This window comes from Dichotomopilus funicola, assembly GCF_033296635.1.
Source record: "Dichotomopilus funicola strain CBS 141.50 unplaced genomic scaffold C8A04scaffold_11, whole genome shotgun sequence".
Lineage (NCBI taxonomy): Eukaryota > Fungi > Ascomycota > Sordariomycetes > Sordariales > Chaetomiaceae > Dichotomopilus > Dichotomopilus funicola.
The window spans coordinates 335,127-358,629 of record NW_026944032.1 but is presented as its reverse complement, the minus strand read 5'-3'; the positions used below and the strand labels follow the sequence as shown (position 1 = coordinate 358,629).

The window sequence follows — 23,503 nt, the reverse complement described above, 5'->3', positions numbered from 1 at the left end:
TCCTCAGGTTATTGTTCAGGGGTACTTACGCATGGAAGAAGAGGTACCAAGTACATCTGAGCTTGTTCCGGCCAAGCTGATGCGCCAATAGCACTCAGAACGGCAGAGAGCACGTTCAAGAGAAAGAGAGAGACGGTCCACGCGGTCCACGGCTTACGGAGCACCGGGCCATCTCCAGCCTCATGGTCGCTGGGCGCAAGTGACGGAAGTGCATCTTTTTCGGTCGCGAACCCGCGCAACCAAATGGGGCGGTAAGCGGACCATGCCGGACCCAGACCATAACGGAGCGTTACCGTGATGATGGCAATCCAAAGAGGAATATGGCCAACGACGCCGAGGCATTGCGGACTAAATTGACCAAGTGAAGGTATCTATGATGCATTTGTTTGTGAGCATGGCAAAAGCGGCAATGTGTACGGTGAATGTGCGATTGTTGATCGAGTCCGACGGGTAGCGGAATCATCTCGTGTAACTCGGCAAGGCACTTACCCATATTTGTCGGCAGCAGCTATAGCACGGCCACAGGCTATCCAGCCCCCCGGGTTCGAGTAGGTGAACAGCCATGTGGGGGGAGGAGCGTGGGGTTACTGTGCAAATGTGTGTGTGGGATGCAGGTGCCCGGGTACGTCTCCCAGGATGGAGGCAGCTGGACGTGGGGAGAACGGGCTGGGTGTGTGTGGTGGGTTTTTTCCAAGAGAAGGTGTTAAACTTGCGAGGGGGGTCAGGGCGATGGGAGTTATTTATATGGATTGCAATAAGAAGAGGGAAAAAAACCAGGCATTACGATGGTAACAAAGAACAGAAGGGGTATACGCCAAGGCACAGGCTCGGGTCACGAACCCGGTGATCGGAGGAGTGTTTGTTACGAGAGGCCCTGAAATTTTGAAGTGCTTCCTCCACCCTTCACCGACAGTTTCGGACTAAAGAGGAGGAGGCCATCCGGAGACTGGAGGTAACGGCGGGTAAAGCGCAAGCTGGCCACAACCTGAACCTTGAACCTGGCCCAAGGTAGGACCGCTGGAACAAGGTCGATCGTCCAGTGGAATTGTCCGGGCGGGGTCTGCGCCGACGCCGACAGCCGGCAGACGTATCGTGGAAGGGAGGAATCGAAAGAACAGCCGGACAGCCTGGTTGTGCCCAGGTTTGTTTGTGAACGGGACACGATAGTTACTCGACGCGGTTGTCTCGGGAGATATACCCGGCGACCTTGTTGCAGGCGCAAGGAAGGTTGCGCAGATGGCTGCAGACTGCAGAACGGGTGAGCGGGTGAGACGCAGCTGGAACCAACGAGCGCTGAGGTGAGCTCAGGGCTTTTGCTGTAGGAAGGCGAGAAAGGCAGGCACACTTTCGAGGGAGGCACGGTATCCCACTGGGCACCCATGACACCTACCGAACGGCGCCGCAACCCCATGCTGCGATGCGCTGAGTGACCCACTGCCCCCACAGCGGGAGAGCCGCCACTGGCTGCTAGTGGAAAGGCTTTTCATGACGGTGCTGTTCCATTTCTGCGGGAAAGGAAGGAGGCGCCTCACTTTTTCAGCGGTTCCAGTGGGCAGGTGGGGGAAGCTGCCCGTTCAGCACCACAGCGTGGCATTCTGGCGGGCAGCGACGACCCTTGGTGTCTTCCATGCATTCTCTCAGACTTCCCACTGCAAGCAACCATACTTACCCTGTAGCCGTTCGAGCCGTTCAATCCTTCCCCATTAGGTCGGATCATCCATGGGTGTCTACACTAGGTGTACCACTTGTTTCTTGATGACGGACTGCATGTCCCAGGTTCCTCAGCATCTCTCGACTCAAATCAAAGCATACCCCGCAATCCATTGTGGTGGCCGAAATGTGACGATCAAATCAGGGTATTCAAATTCCAGAAAAACTCCCCAGCGGCTTGCTGCATGCGCTGATGCATCCCGCTCACGTTGTGCCCTTCCGACCAAGCGCCTGCCAGTCACCGGGCCCGATGTGTCCTTGTGACCGAAAAAAGTTCAAACCCCACGCTGCATAAGAAGCGAAAAAAAAGAAAGAGAAAAAAAAGAAACAGAGAAACAACGCCGGCCGAGCTAAGCGCCGGCACCCTGACCGCCCCCTTGGCATCCGCCCAGCCGGGTACTGTAAACCGTACCACCACCGTCGTCATTACATTGTATGTGCTACTCATGTTCGTTCTCGACTCCCAGCGTTTCTCATTTGGCTCACCGCCGCTTTTATTTCCCGCACCCTAATATTCGCTCACAACCCCCACAGTCGCCTTCATCACAGCCCGCTCTCTCTCTTCACTCCCTCCCTTGCTGACCCCACCCAGGTGCTGGGTATTGCTGCCCAGAGTATTGCTGCCCGGACGGGTTATAAGGTTGAATGTATTGTGTGTTGGGCACTGGCGGCGTGGACGCAACTGGTGTTCCCCCCATCTCGACAGGTGCCGCTGTTGACCCTGGAAGAGGTTCAGAGGCGTCCAATTCCTGGACCGGCAACGGCGGCGGCGATGTGGTAACCGCCGACCCGGGGTATGCTAACTGCGAAGCAGATTCCCAATTAAAATCACTCGTCCGCCCGCTCACACGCAGGTCAGGCGAAGTGCTCCAGTCCTTCTTCGGCCACCCCGCCGTAGTTGGAGGGCTGCTGTAGTAAGCGCTCGCGGTGGAGTCATGCCCCGACGGCGCCATTGAGTTGTGTGCTTGGTGTTGTTGCTCGTGTTGGTTTTGGTGTTGAGGGAGCATGGGGTGTGATTCCTCGCCCAGCTTCTTCCTGCGCCGAAAAAAGAGGTATACCGCCGCGCCCAACATCGCCAACCCTCCGATTACGCCGACAATGATACCGACCATAACGCCGGTGGATAAAGCCCCACTGTCTCCATTGTCTTCTGAAGGCGGCCGCGATGTGGTCGGGACTGGGCCGGTGGTGGTTGCGCTGGCGCTCGTAGAGGTTGAGGATTGGGTTGTCGATGTGCTCGAAGCGGATGATGTTGTCGCGGTCGCTGTTGGGGAGGGCCCGTTCGCGGCCCTTATAAACTCCTGTTTGGTAATGGTTATGGGAGTTTGCGAGAGCTTGCACGCGTCACTCATCGTGTCGTAGGTCTTCGACACAGCTCCGGGTGCAGACTTCCCAATGCATGTGGCAGCTGTTGTGATAAAATCGCCTCCATTTCGGCAAAAACACGAGTTTGTCGCGTCCACCGTTTTCGACTCGCACTGAGAGCTTGTGGCGGCCGAGTATAGGCAGTCTTGGGCTTTCTCGGGATAAAAGCTGAAGTCGACGATCGGGTCGGCAGCGGATGCCGAGGCAACGACCAGGGCTAAAACCCACATTGGGAGAAGGCGTAGCCTTCTTGAGACCCCCATTGTGCAGATACGGCGGTCGCGGGAGATCTCGTGGGCAATGTTTTGCGTGGGCAGTTGGATCTTCGAGTTGCCTCAAGCTCTCCGAGCTTTCGTCTCCTCCCACCCAATCGTTGGCAGCCCCCCAAACGTTCCGCTGGTATGCGCTGTCGGTCGAATTTCGGGCCTGGCCCAAGGCCACACTTTTTGGCGGTGAAGAGTAATTAACCTGTAAAGATTAGACGTCGGTCGGTGAGGTTCAATACGAACGTAGCGTGAGTGACGATGAGAAAGCTGCCAAACCCGATTCGCCGTGAAGACCAAGAGAATCGGTCAGGGCGTGACGACTTTGCGACCAAGGGTCGGGTAAAAAGAAAACAAGCGAAGCAGTCCAGATCGGCGACCTCGCAAGAGCCCCGATGCACTCCCCTGGCACTGCGATGGCGCCCTGGGGCTGAGCCTCAGCTGTGGGGCTAACCTTGTTTGTTGGCGCAAAAGCTCCCCGCCATTTCCATCGTGAGAGTCTGGTATTCGTCCAATTCCGAAGTGTGTATACACCTCACAACCTCAGGAAATTGAAGATTGGCGCAGACAGTAACGACAGTGCCTCCCGGTTGCCAACAAGTTCTAAAGAAGTTATTCTAGTTTTGACTACCACGGTTTTACCACAACCCGTCTCGAAGCCGGACCGGAATGCACATCGGCTCGGAATGGTTAGGCTTAGGCCGTTATGTTCCCACGGTCGGCCGATCGAGCTCTCACATGGATGGGCGCATCGAGCTACAAGATTGGCTCTCGCTTTTCATGTCCAAAATCAGCCTTCGCAGTCAGTGTTCGTCATCGGGCGGACTGCAGAAAAGGGAAAATAATAAACCGGAAATGATTGGACAGGACAGGTTCGCAGAACGCAAGTTCTGACTATGGAGGCGTACTTGCCGTCGGAACACAGGAAAACCATAATCCTCTTCCGATGCGCCGCTTCAAAAGAACCGTAGGACTGGACTGTGAGGGCGGTGATCATAGTGCGACTTCACTCCCTCGCTCTCGACAGCGGTTTTCGCGGCTGTGGCAGAATGGCAGCCGCCGGAATAATTACCCAAGCCTCAAGCCACGCTCATGGATGTTCTTGGCAACCTAACGCCCACAACTGTGTGTGGCTGCTAGTCCGGTCTATTTTTGGCCTCGCTCTTGGGGTCGGACTGGCAACGCTGGTTTCCCTCTGTGTTTTCTCTTGCGCATCCTATCCTTTTGGATCCACTGCCATGAAAATGGCATGGATTATTAGGCTGCCGCATTCCCGCGTGGGGATCAGGCTGAGGAAAAGCAACTCTTCCGCGATGAAGCATCCCCAGCCTCGCCAGCACATCGGTTTTGCCCTCATCGATGTGGATTTCATGAAGCCCCGATGGCGCCAGGTCAGGGTACAGGATGTTTGGCATGCCGGTGTCGGGCCCCGTCCGCAAAAGCATTGACCGAGAATGTCGTGAGGTTAGCAGGTACAAAGATTGCCGTTTTCTGAAACACCATGCTTCCTTCGTCTCGTGCTAAACCATTGAGGATCTGGAGTTTCCGGATATGGGCGTGGGCAGGTCGTCTTGAGAGGCCATAGGCATCGCCCGATTTGAGCTGCATGGACCGGGAAATGCGCCGAGTCTGTTTGCTCCCTGAGCTCCCTCATACCAAGGGACCCACATGTGCAATGACCGAGTGATGACGTAGGCAAGGAGAAACACCGTATTGGGAAGCAACGACACCAGGCATTGGGGCAACGAATGGCATCGGCCGGCCTGCTTGGCTCTTGCCTTCAAAAGAATGTGCCCGTCAAACAGGTTCTTTGTTTTGTAATTTAAATGGTTGAAAGCCCTTCAACGCATTGAACTGAAACTCAAATTCCACCTTCCATAACTCTTAAGCAAATTGTTGCATCGCCAAGAACCACTTACACACCAAACCAAGTCCAAACCGACTCTGAGAAAACAACATCCCCGACAATCAGAAATCGAAACGACCATGGCTTCTCACAACATCGCCACCACCAACGAGGTGATTGAGAGCGCCGTCATCCGCGCACCGCTCTCGCACGTCTGGCACTACATCAAGTTGCCCGAGTTCCACAAGTTCTGGAACGCCATCGAGAAGGCCGAGCACGTCAAGGGCACTAGCAGTGAGACCGACGTGGTGCGCTGGACTTTCAAGGATGGCAGTGTGGTTGAGGTCAAGCAGGATGAGCACAGCGTGAGATTTCCACAGCAGAGGGCTTGGGTAATTTAGAGTATGCTTTGCTCACACATATATGACAGAACCTGGACCACTTCATCACGTACAGCGTCATCGACACCAAACCGGAGCTCTCGTACTCGAGTGTGGTGAGCACCGTCCGCTGCTGGGCAGTGACGTCGGGCGAGCTAGCGGACTCGACGTTTGTCCGGTGGACGTCTAAGTTCTCGAGCGATGCTGATATTGGTAAGTCGATCCCGTTTTCGATACTATGGTAAGAGCGAGACAGTCGTAGTGTTGACACGGTAATCCTTTTCTAGGTGTGATTGAGGATGCCAAGTACAAGCGCCGCGATGCGCTCAAAGATCTAGCAGCGGCCGCTGCTAAGATGGTCAAGGAACACGCCAAGTGAACTAGTTAGTAGCAGCCAGGCTCCTGTGCTGCGGATGGGGTAGCATTAGGATCTCTGGGGAGATTGTGGCAATTGGCCTGCTCATTACTGTATTGATATTAGCTTGAGGAGCGCTTTATGTACGGAAATCACACCAGCAATGGATGAACAAACCGCCTTTGAGCAAGTCATACTTCATGGCCCTTGAGGCATGCATGGTTGTGAGTCAACATCTCGAAGCGCTTTCAACCAAGGGCAATGGAATGGACCAACGCCAACCAAGAATAGTGATTCTTCCCCTGGGATGAATGTGATATCCCCGCTTTCTAGCCAAACAGCTAGGTAGCCATAAGATCTTCCCCTATTGCCAGGTGGCCTCTCAAAGGCCGTATCTACATGGTATGAAGTTGAGACTTGGAACCAAACTGGCCACCTGACACCCACATGGATAGCTGTCACTTACGCAGCCCTTTATTCTGGCTCACGTGTACAACTCACAATGCATGAGCAAAGGATAGATTTTCTCGGCTGTTGAGGGGTCATAGGGTATAAATACGGTCCCCTCCCTGCGTTCCGCACTCTCTCTCGCGGATTCTTCACAACCATTTTCTAAGCAGCTCATTATCCCCTTCACCACCACCCGTTTACCACAACCATCAACAACCCAAGCAAGATGTATTCCTACACGGGTTACCCCTCCTTCGTGCCCGTAACTGGCGCTTACACACCTCAATTCACAACACACCGCGGGTAAGGCCCATTTTCCTTTCTGTTGAAGCACTGCGATCCAAAGAGTCTCCAACTCAAAAGGCAACCAACCCCAAACACCGTCATGAATAAGCCACTCTCTCTCTTCCATTTCTTTGACCATCACCTTATCCGTACCATACAGCTTTACCAACCCGCCAAGCAACCACGATACCAAAAGAAAAAAAAAAGAAAAAAAAAAACCTTCGCCTCGTTTTCATCTTCCAGCTTTCCCCCTTCATTGACCTCCCTCTCTCAAATCGTATCACTAATTAACCCATGATCCCAGATCAACCACAACCCCAACAACAATTCCAACAGCTACAACGACAACAACAACATACACCACCACCACATACACTCCTGCCACGGTCGTCAACATGGGCGTTTCCGTCCCTGTTTCCGTCCCCGTCGTTGTTAGCACACCAGTGGTCTCCGCTGTGCCAGTGTCATCTGTGCCTGTCACTGTGGGCGTCGTGCCGGTGAACACGGTATCTGTGCCTGGAGGGGTGGCGGTGCGGTATACTACTTATTAGAGACTTAAAGAGAGGGAGGGTTTGTGTTTAGAACTTGCTGGCCCGGAGGGAAGTGTTGAAGGGAGGCGAGTACCGCAGCATTGGAGTTGGGAGTTTCCGGCATCATGGTGGATAATTTGAGGTTCTGAGCGAGATTTTAGCTGGTATAACAAGTCTTGAGTTTCTTTTTGGGGTGATCGCTGTTCCTCGGGGAAGTATTACCGTGTTTTGGTCAAGTGAACTTATGCGGGTCCGAACTTGTCAAACTTTGCACTTTGCACTTTGTACATATGGAAACTGCTTGGACGTAGTTGTGGTCCTTAGTCGGCCCCTCTTGATCATTCCCCTGAAAGGCTGCTCCCCTGTGATTTACAAGCCAATGATCTACACTCGAATTCAGCTCCAAAGCACACCGATAATAGCAGGCCGCTTCACTGGCCGTCCTTTCTTTTAGATTGTCGTTCCTTGGGAAAGCTTTGCGGTGATTTATCAAGTAAACTCAACTCATGCGGCTTCCCAACTTCCTTACTTCCTTCCAGACTTCCCAACTTCCCGACTTCCCAACATTTACACACATAGAAACTGCTCTGACATAGTTTTGGTTCTTGCTTAGTCCCTTTGTTGATTGCCCTGAAAGGTTGTGCCCGTGCAATTTACAAACCAACGAGTTAATTACATTTGAATTCAACCCCAAGAACCCGGGTTGCCAACCTCCTCACTGGCTTGTTTGAATTTCTCTATCCCATTTCCGCCCCAATGGAGCCTAGTTCTGCACAGGGCTTTGAGCCCTAGTGAAAATTTCCGGCTAGAACCTGTCATGATGTGCATCGGTGCAGGTTATGACGATTCTTACACTAAGGATATGTTTTGTCTGAAGACTATGAAGTCGGTGAGCTCCGCCCTTCGGCACATCTCTGTCGTTGTGAACCCTACGACACCATGATCGTGAGGGGGTTGTCCCCTTCCTACCAACTACCACTCCAATTAATCATGTTAATAAAGCTTCAGGTCTTTTCCATATTGATAGCCTTCTTCTCGTTGTCCTTATTTCGGCTCCCTGTAGGCTGGAGACAGCACATTTAGGGGCGTCAACGACAACCCCTGAGTTATCACCGCCCGGCCTCATCCGCCACAACACCGACCTCAACCATCCTCCATCCCTTCAAGCTGCTCACCCATACCGACATGTCGTAATTAACACAGATACCCGCATCGTATCAATGTCTCCCACGGAAACAAGTGCGTGCGGAGGCCGATATAGCCCGGGTTCCGAGTCACACGCACAAAGAGTTTTTCTTTGCTTCCCGGGGCCTCTAGCACACCTATTTAAGCTCCCTCCTCTGCCCATCCTTCTCCTCCTCCTCTCTTCTTCCTCTTTTCTTGACCTCACACAAACAGCACCAAAGCCTGGGATCCTTTTCAACCCCGACTTTGGCCTCGGCCCCTTTGCATAGCATAAGGGAGTACAAGACTCCAAGAAACCATTGACAAGGCACACTCTGATTTATCAAAGTGATACTCCCCATCTTCAAGATGGCCGCCGTCAACCCTGTAAGTCGCTAGTTACCTCAAAACTATCACCTGTTTGAATCGATCGGGCCGCTCCTTCCGGAGGCCCTCGGGTAATCCCTCTTTAGTTCTCTCTCGTACCACTCCTCCCATCCACACATACCACAGCTCCAAGCCATCAAGCCCCGGTATACAAGTACCATCCGGCAGACCGGCCGAGACCGACTAACACATCGCCAGGGCGAGCACCTGTGGGAGGCCCGCGACCAGGTCAGCTCTGCCAAAGATTGGTACTACGATCCGGCCCGAATCGAGTGCCGCAAGCTTCGAGGCGAAGTGGCCAAGTACAAGAGCCTCCTTTTGAAGAACGGTATTGACCCGGCCTCGGGTCAGAAGATGGGCAACGACAAAATGGGGATTGACGGCGACAATACCAACGACTGTGACATCCGCCGTCTCCCGAGTCTTCCCTCGGAGATCCTGTCCCGCATCATGGAGTTTGACCTGATCAGCGACAAGCCGATCATCAATCCCCTGCACCACAAGGAACCCGAAGCCATGACCGCCGACGAACTCAACTAGAAAAACACCTTCAACCTGGCCCTGTTCGCGACTAGCCGAGGGTTTCACGCCCGCAGCAACGCCATCTTCTGGGGCAAGAACACCTTCACTTTCACCAACCCGGCCGCGGTCACCCACTTCGCCACCTTACCACTTCGATTCCGCGCCCTGATCAAGCACGTCGAACTCCGCATCGTAGCCCGTTTCTACGCCGACCCTCTCCCGACGACGTCGACGCCGATCCCGCCCCTCTTCGGCCAGGCACCGCACCCGTCCTATCTCAACTGCCGCGACGTGTACGTCCATCTCCCCGTTATCACCCGCAGGCTCGTCGACTCCCTTGTTACGCCACGACCACGCTTCCGCTGCTACGCCTGGACCCAAACCGAAGATTTCCTCTCCGCTCTGCACGCTCCTTATAACCCGCCCTCTGACACCCCCACAGGCCCCCAGGAGACCGAGACCAAGGGCGACAAGAGAAAGGTCCATCCTCCATGGCGGTCTCCCTTCCCCCTCGGCGGCATCCTCAGCGGCATCCCCGACCACTGCCCACGCCCAACCTTCCTCCTCCCCAGCCTGGCTTGGCCGCGCATTGACTTTGTCAACTTCCTCCCTAATTCCCTCCCCATGTATCCCAACACTGCCCTCTTCCACCTCGTCCACAACCACCTCGGCCAATGGCTCCCCCAGCTGCGTCTGACCGGCCTGCCCCGCGGCCGGATGTCGCGCGGCCTGGGCGGGGAGTTGGCGGCTATGCTGAGGGATGATGGGGTGCTGCTGCAGTCGGATGCAACGTTTTTTCGGAGTACTTGGTATGGAGTGAGTGGAATTTGGGATTCTGGGTATGGCAGTGGCAGTGGGGGGACGGCGGGGACGCTGTTTCGGATGGCGGAGTGTGAGCGGTTGCGGTGGGAGCCGCAGTGGACGGCGCAGTTGCGGAATCCACATCGGGTGTTGGATGATGAATATAAGAGATGGATGGGGTTGACCATGAAGCGGTGGAAGTATTTGAATGGTTATCGCGGTAACCCCGACGATGATGATAGTAGTCGGTTTGGCATCCCGCATAACCGCGACCCTAACAACTACCTCGACACCGACGGCATCGTGCGCAAGATGGCTGCTGTACCCCTTGAACCCGGCCGGCCGAGTAGCCTGTGGTGACACCGCAAGACGGTGTTCAAGAAGTTGCCGTTGCGGCAGGACTCGGAAAAGGAAGTGTGGGTGGAGTTTGACAGGATCAAAAACAGGAAGCTGGATCCGGAGGAGTTTAATCCCGAGGATGATCACTACGATGAGAGGGACTGGGTTTGTCGCCGATGTGATGTTATTCACGCTTTTAGGGAGGAGAAATAGTTAGGGAGGGTCGAGGGGGGTTGTGTTATAGGTGGGGGATAACTTCGCTTCGTTTCGGTATGAGAGGGTATCATCGCGAGCTTGGCTGCCCCATCGCGGATTTTCGGACTTCCCGTCCCCTCCAACTCTCACAAGGCACTGAGGTTGCGGTTGCGACGGGTTTTCCTTTCTTTTTTAGGGTTTGCCTTCCCACTCACTTTACTTCAGCACCGCCATGGGGACTCGCCTCCGGGCAGATTCACAACATGACAGGGTTGGTGTTCAGTCGCGGGAACCGGCCTCGCATTCTGGTATTTTCGAACAGATTAGTTGTTTTCGTTTGGGGAGTTCGCTGCTCTAAGCTGGGGAAACCCGTCTTTATAGCGTATTCTTGCACTCGAGAACGTGGGTGGTAAACACCGGCCTCGATAAACTTCTTTCCCTCCTTGGACTTTGTGAGTGAAATGTCTGTTGTTATTAAGTTCTACCAACCGTTAGCGATGCATGGCAAGGCACTAGGTAGGAAAGTCCGTGTAGGTAGGTGGTAGGTAAGGTAGGTAAACAGCCCTCTCACAACCCAAACAGGCCCCCACTCTCCGCCCTGTGCAACAACCCTTCCATCACCGTCCTCTTCAATGTCCCGTTTCCACTCCCATTCCCACTTGCCCTCCCCCTTCCCCTCTCACTCCCGCCCCCCGACGACCTCCCCCCAAACCCCTGATACTCCCCCAAACTGGGCGGCAAATCTTCCACCTTCCTCCCCCACGTACTACTCTCCTCCTTCCCCAACGTCAACACCAACTCCCTTCCCTCCGTAAAAAAACTATGATCCACCCAACTCTTGGTATACACCTCCCCATCCAACGTCGCACTCTGCACATATATCGCCTCATACCCCGCATCAAACCCCACGGTCCTGATCCTCGCCGTACGCCCGGTAACCGGATGGGTAATATTGACAGCCTCAAAAAACGGCGGCGTGATGAGGTAGACGTTCTGGCCCGGGTTGGGGAACAGGCCCATCATGGAGAAGGCCACGAAGGAGCCCATTGCGCCGCTGTCGTCGTTGCCTGGTAGGCCGTCCGGGGCGACGGAGAAGAAGTGGGGGATGTAGAAGTGGGCGCGTTTGGCGGAGAGGCCCGGGCGGCCGGCGTAGTGGTATTGGAAGACGGTTAGGAAGGCGGGCTCGTTGCCGATGTAGGTGATGGCGCTGTCGTGGAGGTAGTCGAGGCGGGAGATGAAGGAGGAGGGGCCGCCGTAGAGGGTTATGAGGGAGGCTTGGTCGTGGGGGACGAAGCTGGGAATTGGTTTGTTAATTAGCTTCTTTCGCGTTGCGTCTTTCATGTCTGAGGTGTGGGAAGGAAAAGAGGGGAACGTACAAACCGTACTCCCAGATACTGCTCTCAAAGGTCTCGCGCCCCGTGTTCTGCAGAGAACAAACACTCGTGGCATCAAGATTGCTGCAATTAAGAGGATCCTGATAGCCCCAAGTCTTGTTCAAGTAACGCGGTTGGAAAAACCCCGTAAACCCGGTGTCCGTCCCGTTCCACCACTCCGACGCCTGCTCTTCTTTGAACAGATTCTCCCAGTTCCCGCTCGACCCAAGGTACTTTTCCTTATCCGTCGTCTTGTTGAGCCCCGCAGCCATCTGGGAGATGCAAAAGTCGTTGTACGCGTACTCCAGTGTCCGCGAAATACTCCTCGTCATCGTGCCGAAGCCCTTGAAGTCGAAGTCTTGAACCGGAATGTACCCGAGCGCCTTCCAGCTGTCCAGGCCGCCCCGGCCCTCGCAGCACCAGTCGAACGGCTCGACCTCGGCATCTTTTACCACCGCGGCGTACCCGTCGTCCCACTGTTGAGGTTAGACGTGTACAACACACAATTATCTTTTGTTAGAATGGGGTTCGACTTGAGACTCACATTGATACCCCCCCTGAGCCCTTTAACGTACGCATCCGCCAGAACCACATCCGCGTTAGACCCGCCCTGCCAGAGTCAGTTTTGTGTGTCTTTCGAGTAACTCTTTGCAAACAGTCTCACCTGAGTGTAACCCTTGTTCAGAGTCATCCGACAATCCGGAAGCCACCCGGTGTGACGGTAGGTATCGATCAGTGACCGAACCATGTCTGTCACAGCGTTCGGGTCCGTGATGGTGAGGAGCGGGAGCTGAGACCGGAACAGGTCCCAGAGGCTAGCTTAGAGTTAGCTCCATTTCTCAACAACTCATCCTCAGTTTAGTTACTCAGTTCAGTTCCAAATAAACGTACCAGTAAAACGAATCAAAGTACGGCTCATCACTAGCCCACAGCGGATTCTCCCCTGTGTAGTTTTGCGGGTTTACCATAGTCCGATAGATCCCACTGTAGAAGTTAGTCAACATCGACCCGTCCACCTTGTCCGGCGACACCCTGATCGGGCTCATCTTCTCCCGCCAAAGATCCGTAGCCGCCTCCGAAACAGCAGCAAAGTCAAAATCCGGAATCTCCCGCTCCGCATGCTCACACGCCCGTTCAACACTGATAAAACTCGTCGCCGTCCGCGCCAGGATCGGCTCAGCCGCCGAGTTGAACCGCACAAACGCGCCCCCCGGCAAAGGGTACCCGTTGATCGACCGCGAGACAGTCAGCCGGTGCACCTCCGCGCTGGCCCTGCTATCCGCAAAGATGCCGGCGTCCGCGATCTCGGCGCCCCGAAAATCCGTGCAAAAGTGCAGCACGTATGACCCCGTGCCGAAACTCGGCAGGAACCGCGCGCTGCCCGTGATCCGGCCCGTGTCTGGGTCGACACGGACCGTGGCGTTATCCTGGCGGGAGTCCGACAGGTCGGTGAGGTCCTGTAGGATGAGTGGTTGCGCCGGTTCCTGGTCGGCATCCACGCTCGGGAAGGTGAAGCTGAAGAGGGAGGTGTGGTGGGTGGTTGTCATCTCGGCGCGGATGCCGTTGTCTAGTGTGATGCCGAACGTGCCGGGCTTCGCGGACACGCTGGTGTTGGTGAAGCGGCCGGACTTGGCGCGCGCCTTCTTGGGGAAGGCACACCGATTGATCTCGCCTCCGGGACAGTTGGTGTAGGCGAAGAGGGCAAAGTTGCCTAGACTCGGGCTGCCTCCCGTTCCGCTGTCGTGCATCATGCTGAAGCCGGTTACTGAGGCGCCGTCGAGGGTGAAGCCGCCTTGGTTGCTGCCGCTGTTGGTGTCGGCCACGGCCTTGGCCATGCCGTAGGGTAACGACGCGCCGGGAAACACATTGCCGCCGTTGCTTGCTCCGATGAGGGGGTCGACGTAGGCGAGCGGGTCGAAGGACTCGTAGGCGTCTTCGGCCAAGATATTCACCACCAGAGCCGACCAGCACGCGGCGAGAAGTAGTCGGGCCATGGCGGAGTGGCCGCTGCGGTAACCACGGGGTTCGGTGTTAGTAGTAGAGGTGCTGTGGTAATAACACCTAAACACCAACGATGGTACTAACAGTACCCGCAAAGACCGCTATGTTTTGCGAGTAAATGAGCGAACGGACGGGTAAACAAACCCTTTCGCGGGGGGTTGCTCGCTCGGGCGTTGTTGACGATCGCCGGGATAGGGGTGGGTTTTATTATGAGTGACCGCCACGGGACGGCAACAACACGGCGATCACCCAAACGCCGACCCCGAGCACCTCCCTTCCGAGGCTCCTGCATCCTACCTTATAGTACGGTGTGATCCGTACACGGTACTGTGTGTCCGGGAATACAGGGGAAACCACGGGAAAGCGGGATGTGCCTGCAGATAATTGAGCGGCAAGCCGTCCGAGGTCAATTTACAACCCGCGTGTGGTCTTACACCGCGCTGCTGATACGAGAATCATGTCAAGAAACCTTCTGCAGCAACCCGGGGATGAAGGACTTGGTTATTTTTGACCTTCCTGTTTGTGTTATCTTGAGCAGGCTTCCAATTCCCATCCATACTTTTAGAAATATCAACAACCAGCAAGACATTGCCATTGTTAACGTTACCCATCCGAAGGATTCAGGTCCTCTTGTTGCATCGTCACAATCACACATCGCGTTGTAACCGGCCCCGCCTGTCGTGCAATGCACATCTGTCTTGAGAGACCGACCGGTCGATCGAATCGACCTTGTGTTTCCATAATGAGTCAATTGGGGGCAAATCGGGGACAGACAGATATTGATTGTTAGAACTTCGTTGTCAGATAGTATTGAGTGGCCAAAGGCAGCGAAAACGGCGGGAAGGAAAGAGCATCATTGCTACAAAAAAGAATAAAGAAGAAAAGAAAACAATGGGGGAATGGCCCGATCGCTCAAGTGATGATGGACAGGCCTGATCAGGAAAGAGCTTGGGGAATGGTGGGGCATTTGCCGTGGCAGGGACCCACTTGTCTGTTTTGGCAGTTTATCCCCAGACCTTATCTCAAGAGAGTTGAACGACCTATTTGCCAGAGACAGAAACAGACAGGCCTAGTGCGAATTAGTTCCGATGCCGAGGGACTGGCCGGGTGCCGGCTTGGGGTTGTCTTAGGGTTAAGATATATATATGGGGGTTGGCCAGCAAACCTGAGGGCCAGCCAAACCAAATACAGGGCTAGGTTTGGTTTATTTGGTTTGTGAGATGCCTTTAGTCCCGAGGGCTGCCTCGCTATCTCTGCCTCCTCCAGGCCGCTCTGTGTCGTTCACCATGAGGTCGGGCATCAGGGTAAAACAATGCCTCGCAGCCCAAGGCAGACATGCTGGAGGGGCTTGCATGACAAGGCTGAGCTAGGTAGCACGAAAACGTGGACTGAGCCACCAGAGGACAGCAGAATTCAAGCTCTGCTGTCAACTTCTCCGCCACCAGATATCATTTCAGTTTTCTGACAGATTGACACGGTCGCTCAACTTACACCAGATTTCCTCCGTTTTACCGTCACCATGTCGCTAGCGCCGGCTGCGGACCCGGCCATCCTGCACTTCGAAAGGGCAATAAGCGAATTTAAGAAGAACCTCAAGGACGAGGCATTGTACAAGGAGATCCTCGCAACAACATCAATGGACCAGGTCTACGACCTAGCTGAACAGATCCAGGCCGAGCAGGGCAAGACCGGCCATCTCCGCCATCTCTCCAAACTAAAACCCTACTTGGAAAAGTTGGACCTCTATGTCAGCGCCATCGACACCTTCGTCCAAGTTAAGCCGGACATCCTCGGACTCATTTGGGGTCCCGTCAAGCTTCTGATCCAGTGGACTAGCACGCTGAGCAAGTCTCAGGACGCGATTGCCAACATTACCACCGAGATTGGCGACCTTCTTCCCGAGTTCACCAACATGACAACGCTCTTCGACGACAGCACGCGGCTGAACGATGTCCTGTCCCTCTTCTTCCAAGACATCCTCGACTTCTACTTTGTCACCCTGAGATTCTTCAGTCTGTCAAGTGAGTGTCCCATCTTGTACCCTTAACTGTCAGGATCATAGCTCATACTGGAACTCTCTAGGATGGCGGTATTTCTTCGAATCTTTGTGGCCGAGGCAAAAGGAGAAGATCGATCTTGTCAAGGCGCATATCGAACGGCACGCGATGCTGATGAGGACCGAAGTCCGCCTGGAGCACATTCGAGAAGAACATGCCGCCAGGCAACGAGCTCTGAACGATTTCGAGAAATCGGAGCGGGAGAGAATGCTGCAAGAGTTCCACAGGATCCAAACAGGCATCGCCCCGACGTTTTACCACAACAAACTTGCCTGGATATCAAGCAGTCTTTGTGACGGGACGGGCAAATGGATTTTGCGGAACGACGAGTTTCTCAGGTGGCTGGACCCCAGCAACGCGATCAACGGGATCTTGTGGCTGAACGGAATTCCTGGGGCCGGTAGGTCGCTGTGCCATCCTCCATACCTTGAGTTTTGTGCGAGCTATCTCACCATCATTTTTAGGCAAGACATTTCTCGCCGGAACTGTCATCGACAAATGCCAAAGCCTAGGAAACCACGTTATCTATGTGTTTCTCAGCCACGTCCACGCAGCCAGCACCTCGGCCGTTTCCATCTTCCACTCACTGATCTTTCAGCTGGCCTTGAGCACAGAAGATCTTCAAGCCACTCTGTGCCAGTCAAGCCGCGAGAGTTTCAAGAGCAATCTGCATTCTGCAGCCTCTTTATTGAAGTCGCTTCTCGACTGTGCAGGAATGACCTTTCTTATCGTTGACGGCGTCGACGAGATTGAAAAGAGACAACGCGAGCTACTCCTCGCTGAGCTCGTTAGGCTGTCCGCAGAGTGCGACACGGTAAGAATCCTCATATGCAGCAGACCAGAGCACGATATCGAACGTACCCTCGGCGCTTCACCGAAGATTCGTGTCGACAAGCAGAATTCTGGAAGTATTCAGGCGTTTGTCAACAGACAGAGCAGCGACTGGATTGCCAAGAATGACTTTCTTCCACATGAAAGGAGTGAAATCGAAGCCCTCTTAGCTCCTGTTGCGTCCAGAGCCGTTGGTGCGTCCTTTGTCACCACTCATGAACTCAAATAGCGATATCTGACTCTATATTGGCAGGCATGTTCCTCTATGCCAAGGTCCTCCTCAGTTGTCTTGACCTCTTGAGCGACATCAGGGAAGTGAGGCAGGAACTTAGGGTCTTGCCCACAAGTCTGCCTGAGGCGTACGTCCTGGCAAGGTCCTCAACTTCCGATAATGATTCGGCGTCTACTAACCCAGTACAGATACGAAAGGATTCTGAAACGAGTCAACAATCTCCCGTCCGCCCAAGCAAAATTGAAGGCGAAGCGACTCATCGGATATGTGGGCTGCTCTCCGACGCCCTTGACTATCCATGAACTGGATCAGCTTCTGACACTGGATTTGGACTATGCGTCTGGCCCTTATCTTGTCAGCTCCTCTCTCAACCCCGTTGAGCTCTGCGGCCCGATTGTGGAAGTCATCGATGGATACGTCCAGTTTGTTCACTTCACCGTAAAGGAGTAAGTTTATCACAACCTGTTAATTGGCGGCCATGTCTAGATACTAACTATGTCTCAGATACTTGTTCTCCCCCAAGATTGATGGAAGTATCGAGGAAATGAAGACGACGGTGCTACTCACGACTTCGTGTTTGGAATATCTCTGCCAAGATCACCATGACATTGGTCTTTCAACTAATGAAATTGAGGAGGGGATTATGCACGGGGTCTACCGGCTACATGCGTACGCTGAGAGCATGTGGTTCCCGCTGGTGCAGCGATGCCTGAGCCTCAACGGGTCTAACCCCATCCCATCGGAGCTCCTGCAACACCTGGAAACATTCGCAGCCCATCGATTTGCGGGCGGATCGCACGAAGAATGCGAGGCCCCGCAGCATCCTATCGACCCAGACTTTGATGGGTTCAAGAGTCGATTGCCGATTGTCTACGAACTTCTCTTACGAGCGACGGAGTTCAACCGCCGGTGTGGATCATCTGCATTCCAGATGACTGATGGTATGTAATCATTCCGCTCTAAACGATCGTAAATACACAAGCTCAAACATTTCAGAAAAAAGGTGGAGGGCTCTTAACCCTCTCAACACTTCGGATGTTTCCATTTCTATCCACCAAGCATTCGACACCTTTCTGTGTGGTCTCTCGACGCATATCAACAAATGTTGCCAGTACCTCAGCCTGCGGAGGCTTTACGGACCCTGTCTCTTCAAATGCCCATACCTTGGGTGTACGTTCAGGAGGCAAGGCTTTGGGACCAGGAAACTCCAGAGATCTCACACCAGGTACCATGATCAACCATGGAAATGCGACGTCCCCGGGTGCGAATATGTCGAGATAGGCTTCCTCTCCAAGCAAATGAGAAACGCCCATCTAGACCAAGACCACACGGAGGACCAGCAACGGCAGTCGCCACAAACATCCGGCGCCCAACAGCCCGACAAAGACGAAATCCAGCCCCTGCTCTTTGACCTTGTCAGGGCTGACCGCACAAGAGAAGTGAAACACCTTCTTGGCCACTTCGAGAAAATGCCGGCAACCCTCCAACGAGAGTTAATTCGCCTCGCCTCAGCATCTGCCTCTGGAATGATGATGGACATATTGTACAATGTCTGGGTCAAATCTGAGACGCGTGAATCTCCCATGGATCCCTGCCGGTACTCGTTACTCCCCCTGGTTTGGGCAGTTCAAAGCAAGAATATTGAAGTAGTGCAATGGGTCCTAAAAAACGAGGATACAGAGGCCACCGCAAGTCTAAACTACTACCCTTACCTCAACTTAGCCAGTGGTCATACGGACTGGGCCACAATACTACAGTCTGTCCTTGAGTCAGACTCCGAAGAACTTTTCCAATGTCTTCTTCCAAAATTTGTCAGGGAATTCACAACCTCGAGGGCGAGGAAGCATACGTCTCCCGCAGCAAGAGCTATGGATTCCATCGTTGTCAGGGCCACCGCACGCCGACCAGACCGCGAGCAGCGACTTCTCTTCTTGTGGGATAAACTGCTGCGGACCCTAAAGCAAGTGAACTTTGGCAACTGCCTGAAACATGTTGCAGAGACATGCTACTCTATCCCGTTAGCCAAAACCCTGCTCCGCTATGGCGCTAATATCAATTACACGACTAGGAACAACAACATTAGGTACGGGGGCCGTTCACCACTTCAGCGCGCCCTTCGAAGAAGCTCCCCTGAAGCAGCGGAAATGGCGAAATTCCTTTTGTACAGGGGAGCCAACCCCAATGTCGCCGTCCTAGGAGCGCACTTTAAATTAATCAAGGATGAAGTCGGCGCCAGGGAAATATCTAAGTGGGTGGGAATGAGTTGGGACGAGCTAGTAGCGAAAGTGGAGGCGGACAGAACTGCCGGTGTCTGTCCTGAAGAATACCTGTAACTAAGGGCTTCTGATACAAGCCAGGCACTCTTGCAGTTTCTATATTTGATGTCAGCTGTAAGGTAACTCTAGGAGTCGATCTCATGAATGGAACTCACTCTCCAGCGTTGCTCATCGATGTCCGTTTGCGTCTCCTCACCCATTCCTACTGCCAAAGACTGATTGATGAGTTGTAGCTTCTGATTTTGAACCCATTGCACGTACTATTCTCCGGTAAGCGATGGAAAAGAGTATGGGAGCTGGGGAGAAGGTCTTGGACTGACGGTCTCGACAGATTCACGGGTCACGTAGCGTGTCGCCTTGACTGGTCGACTCTGTCCGATGCGATGTACCCGATCCACGGCCTGTGCCTCCGCCATTGGACTCCAATGTGGCTCGAGCAGATGGACACAATTGGCAGGTGTCAAATCAATGCTATCAAGCCGGAACGTTAGCGAGGAATCCATACGAAAATTCGTTTATGTGACTGGGTAAAGCGGTGACAGACCCTTCTCCGGCGCTGCCAATAGTGGCCAACATGACCGTGCATCCTGGGTCCTCGCCGAACCTGGATATGGCACGAGCCCGTTCCAGGAGACTCTTCTGGCCGTCAATACGAGCCACCGAGAATCCTGCTTCCTCAAGGGCATGCTGCGCCAGATTCAGCATCTTGGTCCAGGAACTGAATATAACGCTGTGAGATGATGATTAGCTTGTTCTCCGCAAGATGGATTCAACGAGGCCCACCTCTTTGTGACGGAATCTCCTGATTGTGACCGCTGCTCCTTGCAAATGTTGCGTACTAGCGCCAGGATCTTGTTTGACGACATGACAGGGCGGCGTTGCAGCTCAACCCCTGCCGGCGTCTCTGATGGAGCTGTTGCTTTAACCGGACCAGCACTGCAGACGGGGCAAGCGGTGGTGTCACGCCTCTCCTCCTCATCCTCCTCCTCACGCTCCATTGAACAATCCGGGCAAAGGACATGTCGACAGAGAAATCGTGCATCTGGCGAAGCTGAAGATGATTCGTCTCCGGCGGCTGCGTCCTGTCCGCAAAGATCACACTGCTTCCCACGCCATTTCTGCATCGTCTGCCAGTCAATAGAGTCGTTCTGCCGCTCCCTCCAAGCTCTAAGAGCCGACTCTGGAAGGAGCATCTCGCCATGCCCGCAGATGCGTCGTAGGATGTTGATGAGGCAGATGATGTTGTCTTCCTTCTTTCGGTAACCCCTTTGTGTCGCCATCCCTGATGCAACACTTGCTGTGTTGGCCTTGAAGTATTCGTAGAGTTCCCTATCCGGGGGACTGAGGTCAATCCACTCGACCCGGTCGAGGCGTGGTGGGAGTGGGAGGTGGCCCTCGACTTGGGTTTTCGTCCGGCGGAGGCATGTCGCCTTCACGAGGTCTTCGAGGTTTCGCATGCTACCGGGATGCTTTCTCTTCAGCGGAGATACGATCCAGGAGTCAAAGACAGACTTGATGGAGAAAGGCCGGACGCCGATAAAACTGACAAGGGCGCCATAGTCGTCGAGAGAGTTGTGGATGGGAGTCCCGGTGAGGCACCACCGAAACTCTGCATTAATGGCACACGCCGCTTGGAATACCTGTGTTGATCGAGTGCGTATGTGATGGGCTATGCATTTACGTTAGCTTGAGGTGTCATCGATACCAAAGCGAGGGGTGAACGGCCAGACCCTCATCGAGAATCACCCGCAGCCAGGGCTTTGAATAAAGAAGACGCTGTCCCTGCCAGTCTGACCGCAGGGTTTCGTATGTGGTGAAGACAACGTCGCTTCGGCGCATCATGCAAGACTTCTTGCCTCTGTTTGAGCTGTGAAACACACTCGTTTTGAGCTGACCTTTGCGGACATGCCTATAACTTCATCAGACTAGTACAGCCAACAAAAGAATCATTGTCTCATACCGCTTGATTTGCTCTTGCCATCCAGGCAGAGCTGACGCGCGTCAGTTTGTGAACACATGGGCAGAGAGATGAGACTGCTGACTTGACTTTGGAGCCACAACAAGTGTCGCATAAGGAGGCGCATCGGTCTCAGCTTGATCCCCATTCTTCGCCAGGTTGCTCGAATCCAGGGACCAGCAGATTAGTGCCAAAACACTCAACGTTTTTCCCAAGCCCATTTCCTACAATGAGCACGGGTTAGTAATATCCCACTTCTACCAAGAGAAGATTGATATCATGAACCGAACACACAGAATAACGTACGTCGGCTAGTAGTCCACCACTCTGCCTCCATGGACGGTCCTCTTTGCTTCCAGTTATGCGGTGCCGATACCGATAGCTAAGACACGACGAGGACGGTCAGCAATGCTCAAAATCCTTAACAACTTTCCATACAACTCACCATGCATTATCCTCAGTCAGCTTCTCCCAAAGAGTTGGGAACTTTGCGTCATCGATGACGCCACATTCCTTCTCCGTCATCATCGCTAACGCCGAAAGTTGGTGTCTTCCCACCGTGTTAGCAATTACTTACACAGTAATGGGGGTGATGCTGATACCTTTTCAATGTGGTCTTGAGCCGTGGGCTTGGCTTGGCTTCCATAGATTCTCCCGGGTCGTAGGCCAGATCAAACACACGCATCAGACGGGCCTTGGACACATCATCGAGCACCTCTGCTGGCGTTCGATTTGTGGAGCCGCAGAGCAATGACAGACGACCCAGATCGGGCATCTCCGCGCCAGGACGCAGCAGGTAGTGAGGGTTGAAGTACGGGACGGAACCGTCGAGTTCGCCCTGAAATGGATGTTGGAAAAAAAGGTCATGGTCGGACAGAAAGCGGGCCACAACATCCTTCTCGGTCATGAGGCCATGGACGACAACTCGAACGGGGACTTCCACTCCTAGAGAGTCGACGTTCGTCTTTGACCTGTTTTTGTTTTCGACCTTCTTTGACTTCTTCTCAGGTTGGCGCTCGGCCGGGTGTATGCGTGCTGTGAGTGAAACCGAGAAGTCTCTCACGAGCTGTCCTAGCGGCTCAGAGGTGATGAGGCCCGCATACTTTCCGGTGTCCTGAAATGATAGCTTGAGGACGTTGCCGAGTAAGGCCACGGTAAGAGCTGTCATTTTTTCATTGCGGGACTCCATTGATGACACAGTTTTCGTCAAAATCTGTATGTGTTCCAGATTGTTAGCCACTTTCCTCATTTCAAACCGCAGCCGTTTGAACTTACCACACCAAAACACACATCGTGGTTTATTTCAGTCGGAGATCCGCCCTGGTCACCCTCCACCACTGGGAGATCTTCGCACGGCGAAGGAGTCGGCCCTGTCGTTTCGTCAACCACAATCTCTTCTGCCTTCACCGGAGACGAGACGCTGTAGCCGGTTTCAGGGGTGTACGGCAAGCTAGAGAACCCCGATATCAAAGCTGCCGGAGGGGTGAAGGATACGTGGGTATCTGGGGTACTGAACGAGTCATCGAATCCCGACATCGACTGATGACCAATAATATTGCCATAGTCCAGGTAAAAAGGGGGTAGATAAGTCCAAGGTTGAGGTGTTTGCTCAGCGGATGGAACCCACGTCCCAGGTCCAGGGGATACCGGCCACAAGTCGGAAGAAGTAGCATTCGCATATGGATTGGAATGCGCGGGATAAGATTCATGATGAGCAGACACTATTATATCGTCTGGGAAAGTGACCTCGGGCAAGCTATTGGCGGCTCCACCAGGAATTGGGACCCCCAAGGGCTCCAAGGACGAGAAAGGGGGTTGATAAGTCGAACGTTGAGGTGTTTGCTCAGAGGATGGAACCCACGGCTCAGGTCCAGGGGACACCGGCCACGAGTCGGAAAAACCAGCATTCGCATAAGGATTGGAATTCTCGGGATAAGATTCTAGCCATTGCGATGATTCCCCGGCTGCCGGCCCAAAACTCGTACCGTGAGTGAGATCTGTCGGTGGAAGCGTACCATTTGTCCACGACGGGTCGAGGTGAAGCGGTTCCGCTGATGACCCAACGCGAAGGCGCTTGTTTTCGCCCCCAAGATCTTCGGCGGTTGCGGCTGGTCGCTTGCCGTTTGGGCGTGCGTCGTTGAAGTCGAAGCTCTCTTCCATCTCCTATTTTGAAGAGATCCCGCT

General features: G+C 53.9%; 6 protein-coding genes across 6 annotated transcripts; 3 read left to right on the top strand and 3 right to left on the bottom strand.

Annotated features, from left to right (window-relative positions):
• Positions 1-2,273: 2,273 nt before the first annotated feature.
• C8A04DRAFT_10121 (uncharacterized protein) lies at positions 2,274-3,338 on the bottom strand (the record flags this gene model as incomplete). Its single annotated transcript, XM_062776471.1, has 1 exon — positions 2,274-3,338. The coding sequence occupies one exon, from the start codon at positions 3,336-3,338 to the stop codon at positions 2,274-2,276; it is 1,065 nt and encodes a 354-aa protein (XP_062639417.1).
• A 1,986-nt stretch (positions 3,339-5,324) lies between these two features.
• C8A04DRAFT_10099 (uncharacterized protein) lies at positions 5,325-5,943 on the top strand (the record flags this gene model as incomplete). Its single annotated transcript, XM_062776464.1, has 3 exons — positions 5,325-5,549; positions 5,615-5,777; positions 5,852-5,943. The coding sequence occupies 3 exons, from the start codon at positions 5,325-5,327 to the stop codon at positions 5,941-5,943; spliced, it is 480 nt and encodes a 159-aa protein (XP_062639416.1).
• A 2,774-nt stretch (positions 5,944-8,717) lies between these two features.
• C8A04DRAFT_26206 (uncharacterized protein) lies at positions 8,718-10,610 on the top strand (the record flags this gene model as incomplete). The annotated part of the gene is made up of 4 exons (XM_062779846.1): positions 8,718-8,735; positions 8,934-9,248; positions 9,276-10,379; positions 10,428-10,610. 4 exons carry the CDS (start codon positions 8,718-8,720, stop codon positions 10,608-10,610), a joined length of 1,620 nt encoding a protein of 539 aa, XP_062639415.1.
• A 549-nt stretch (positions 10,611-11,159) lies between these two features.
• On the bottom strand, positions 11,160-13,959 carry C8A04DRAFT_10139 (glycoside hydrolase; the record flags this gene model as incomplete). Its single annotated transcript, XM_062776479.1, has 5 exons — positions 11,160-11,886; positions 11,969-12,441; positions 12,510-12,575; positions 12,630-12,780; positions 12,857-13,959. The coding sequence occupies 5 exons, from the start codon at positions 13,957-13,959 to the stop codon at positions 11,160-11,162; spliced, it is 2,520 nt and encodes an 839-aa protein (XP_062639414.1).
• A 1,526-nt stretch (positions 13,960-15,485) lies between these two features.
• C8A04DRAFT_26204 (uncharacterized protein) lies at positions 15,486-18,035 on the top strand (the record flags this gene model as incomplete). The annotated part of the gene is made up of 6 exons (XM_062779845.1): positions 15,486-15,987; positions 16,049-16,423; positions 16,488-17,048; positions 17,108-17,213; positions 17,275-17,532; positions 17,591-18,035. The coding sequence occupies 6 exons, from the start codon at positions 15,486-15,488 to the stop codon at positions 18,033-18,035; spliced, it is 2,247 nt and encodes a 748-aa protein (XP_062639413.1).
• Positions 18,036-19,419: 1,384 nt separating this feature from the next.
• On the bottom strand, positions 19,420-22,855 carry C8A04DRAFT_26203 (SNF2 family N-terminal domain-containing protein; the record flags this gene model as incomplete). Its single annotated transcript, XM_062779844.1, has 12 exons — positions 19,420-19,458; positions 19,518-19,622; positions 19,683-19,833; positions 19,907-20,092; positions 20,146-21,031; positions 21,093-21,271; positions 21,323-21,353; positions 21,405-21,543; positions 21,626-21,701; positions 21,765-21,869; positions 21,922-22,532; positions 22,595-22,855. 12 exons carry the CDS (start codon positions 22,853-22,855, stop codon positions 19,420-19,422), a joined length of 2,769 nt encoding a protein of 922 aa, XP_062639412.1.
• Positions 22,856-23,503: the final 648 nt, after the last annotated feature.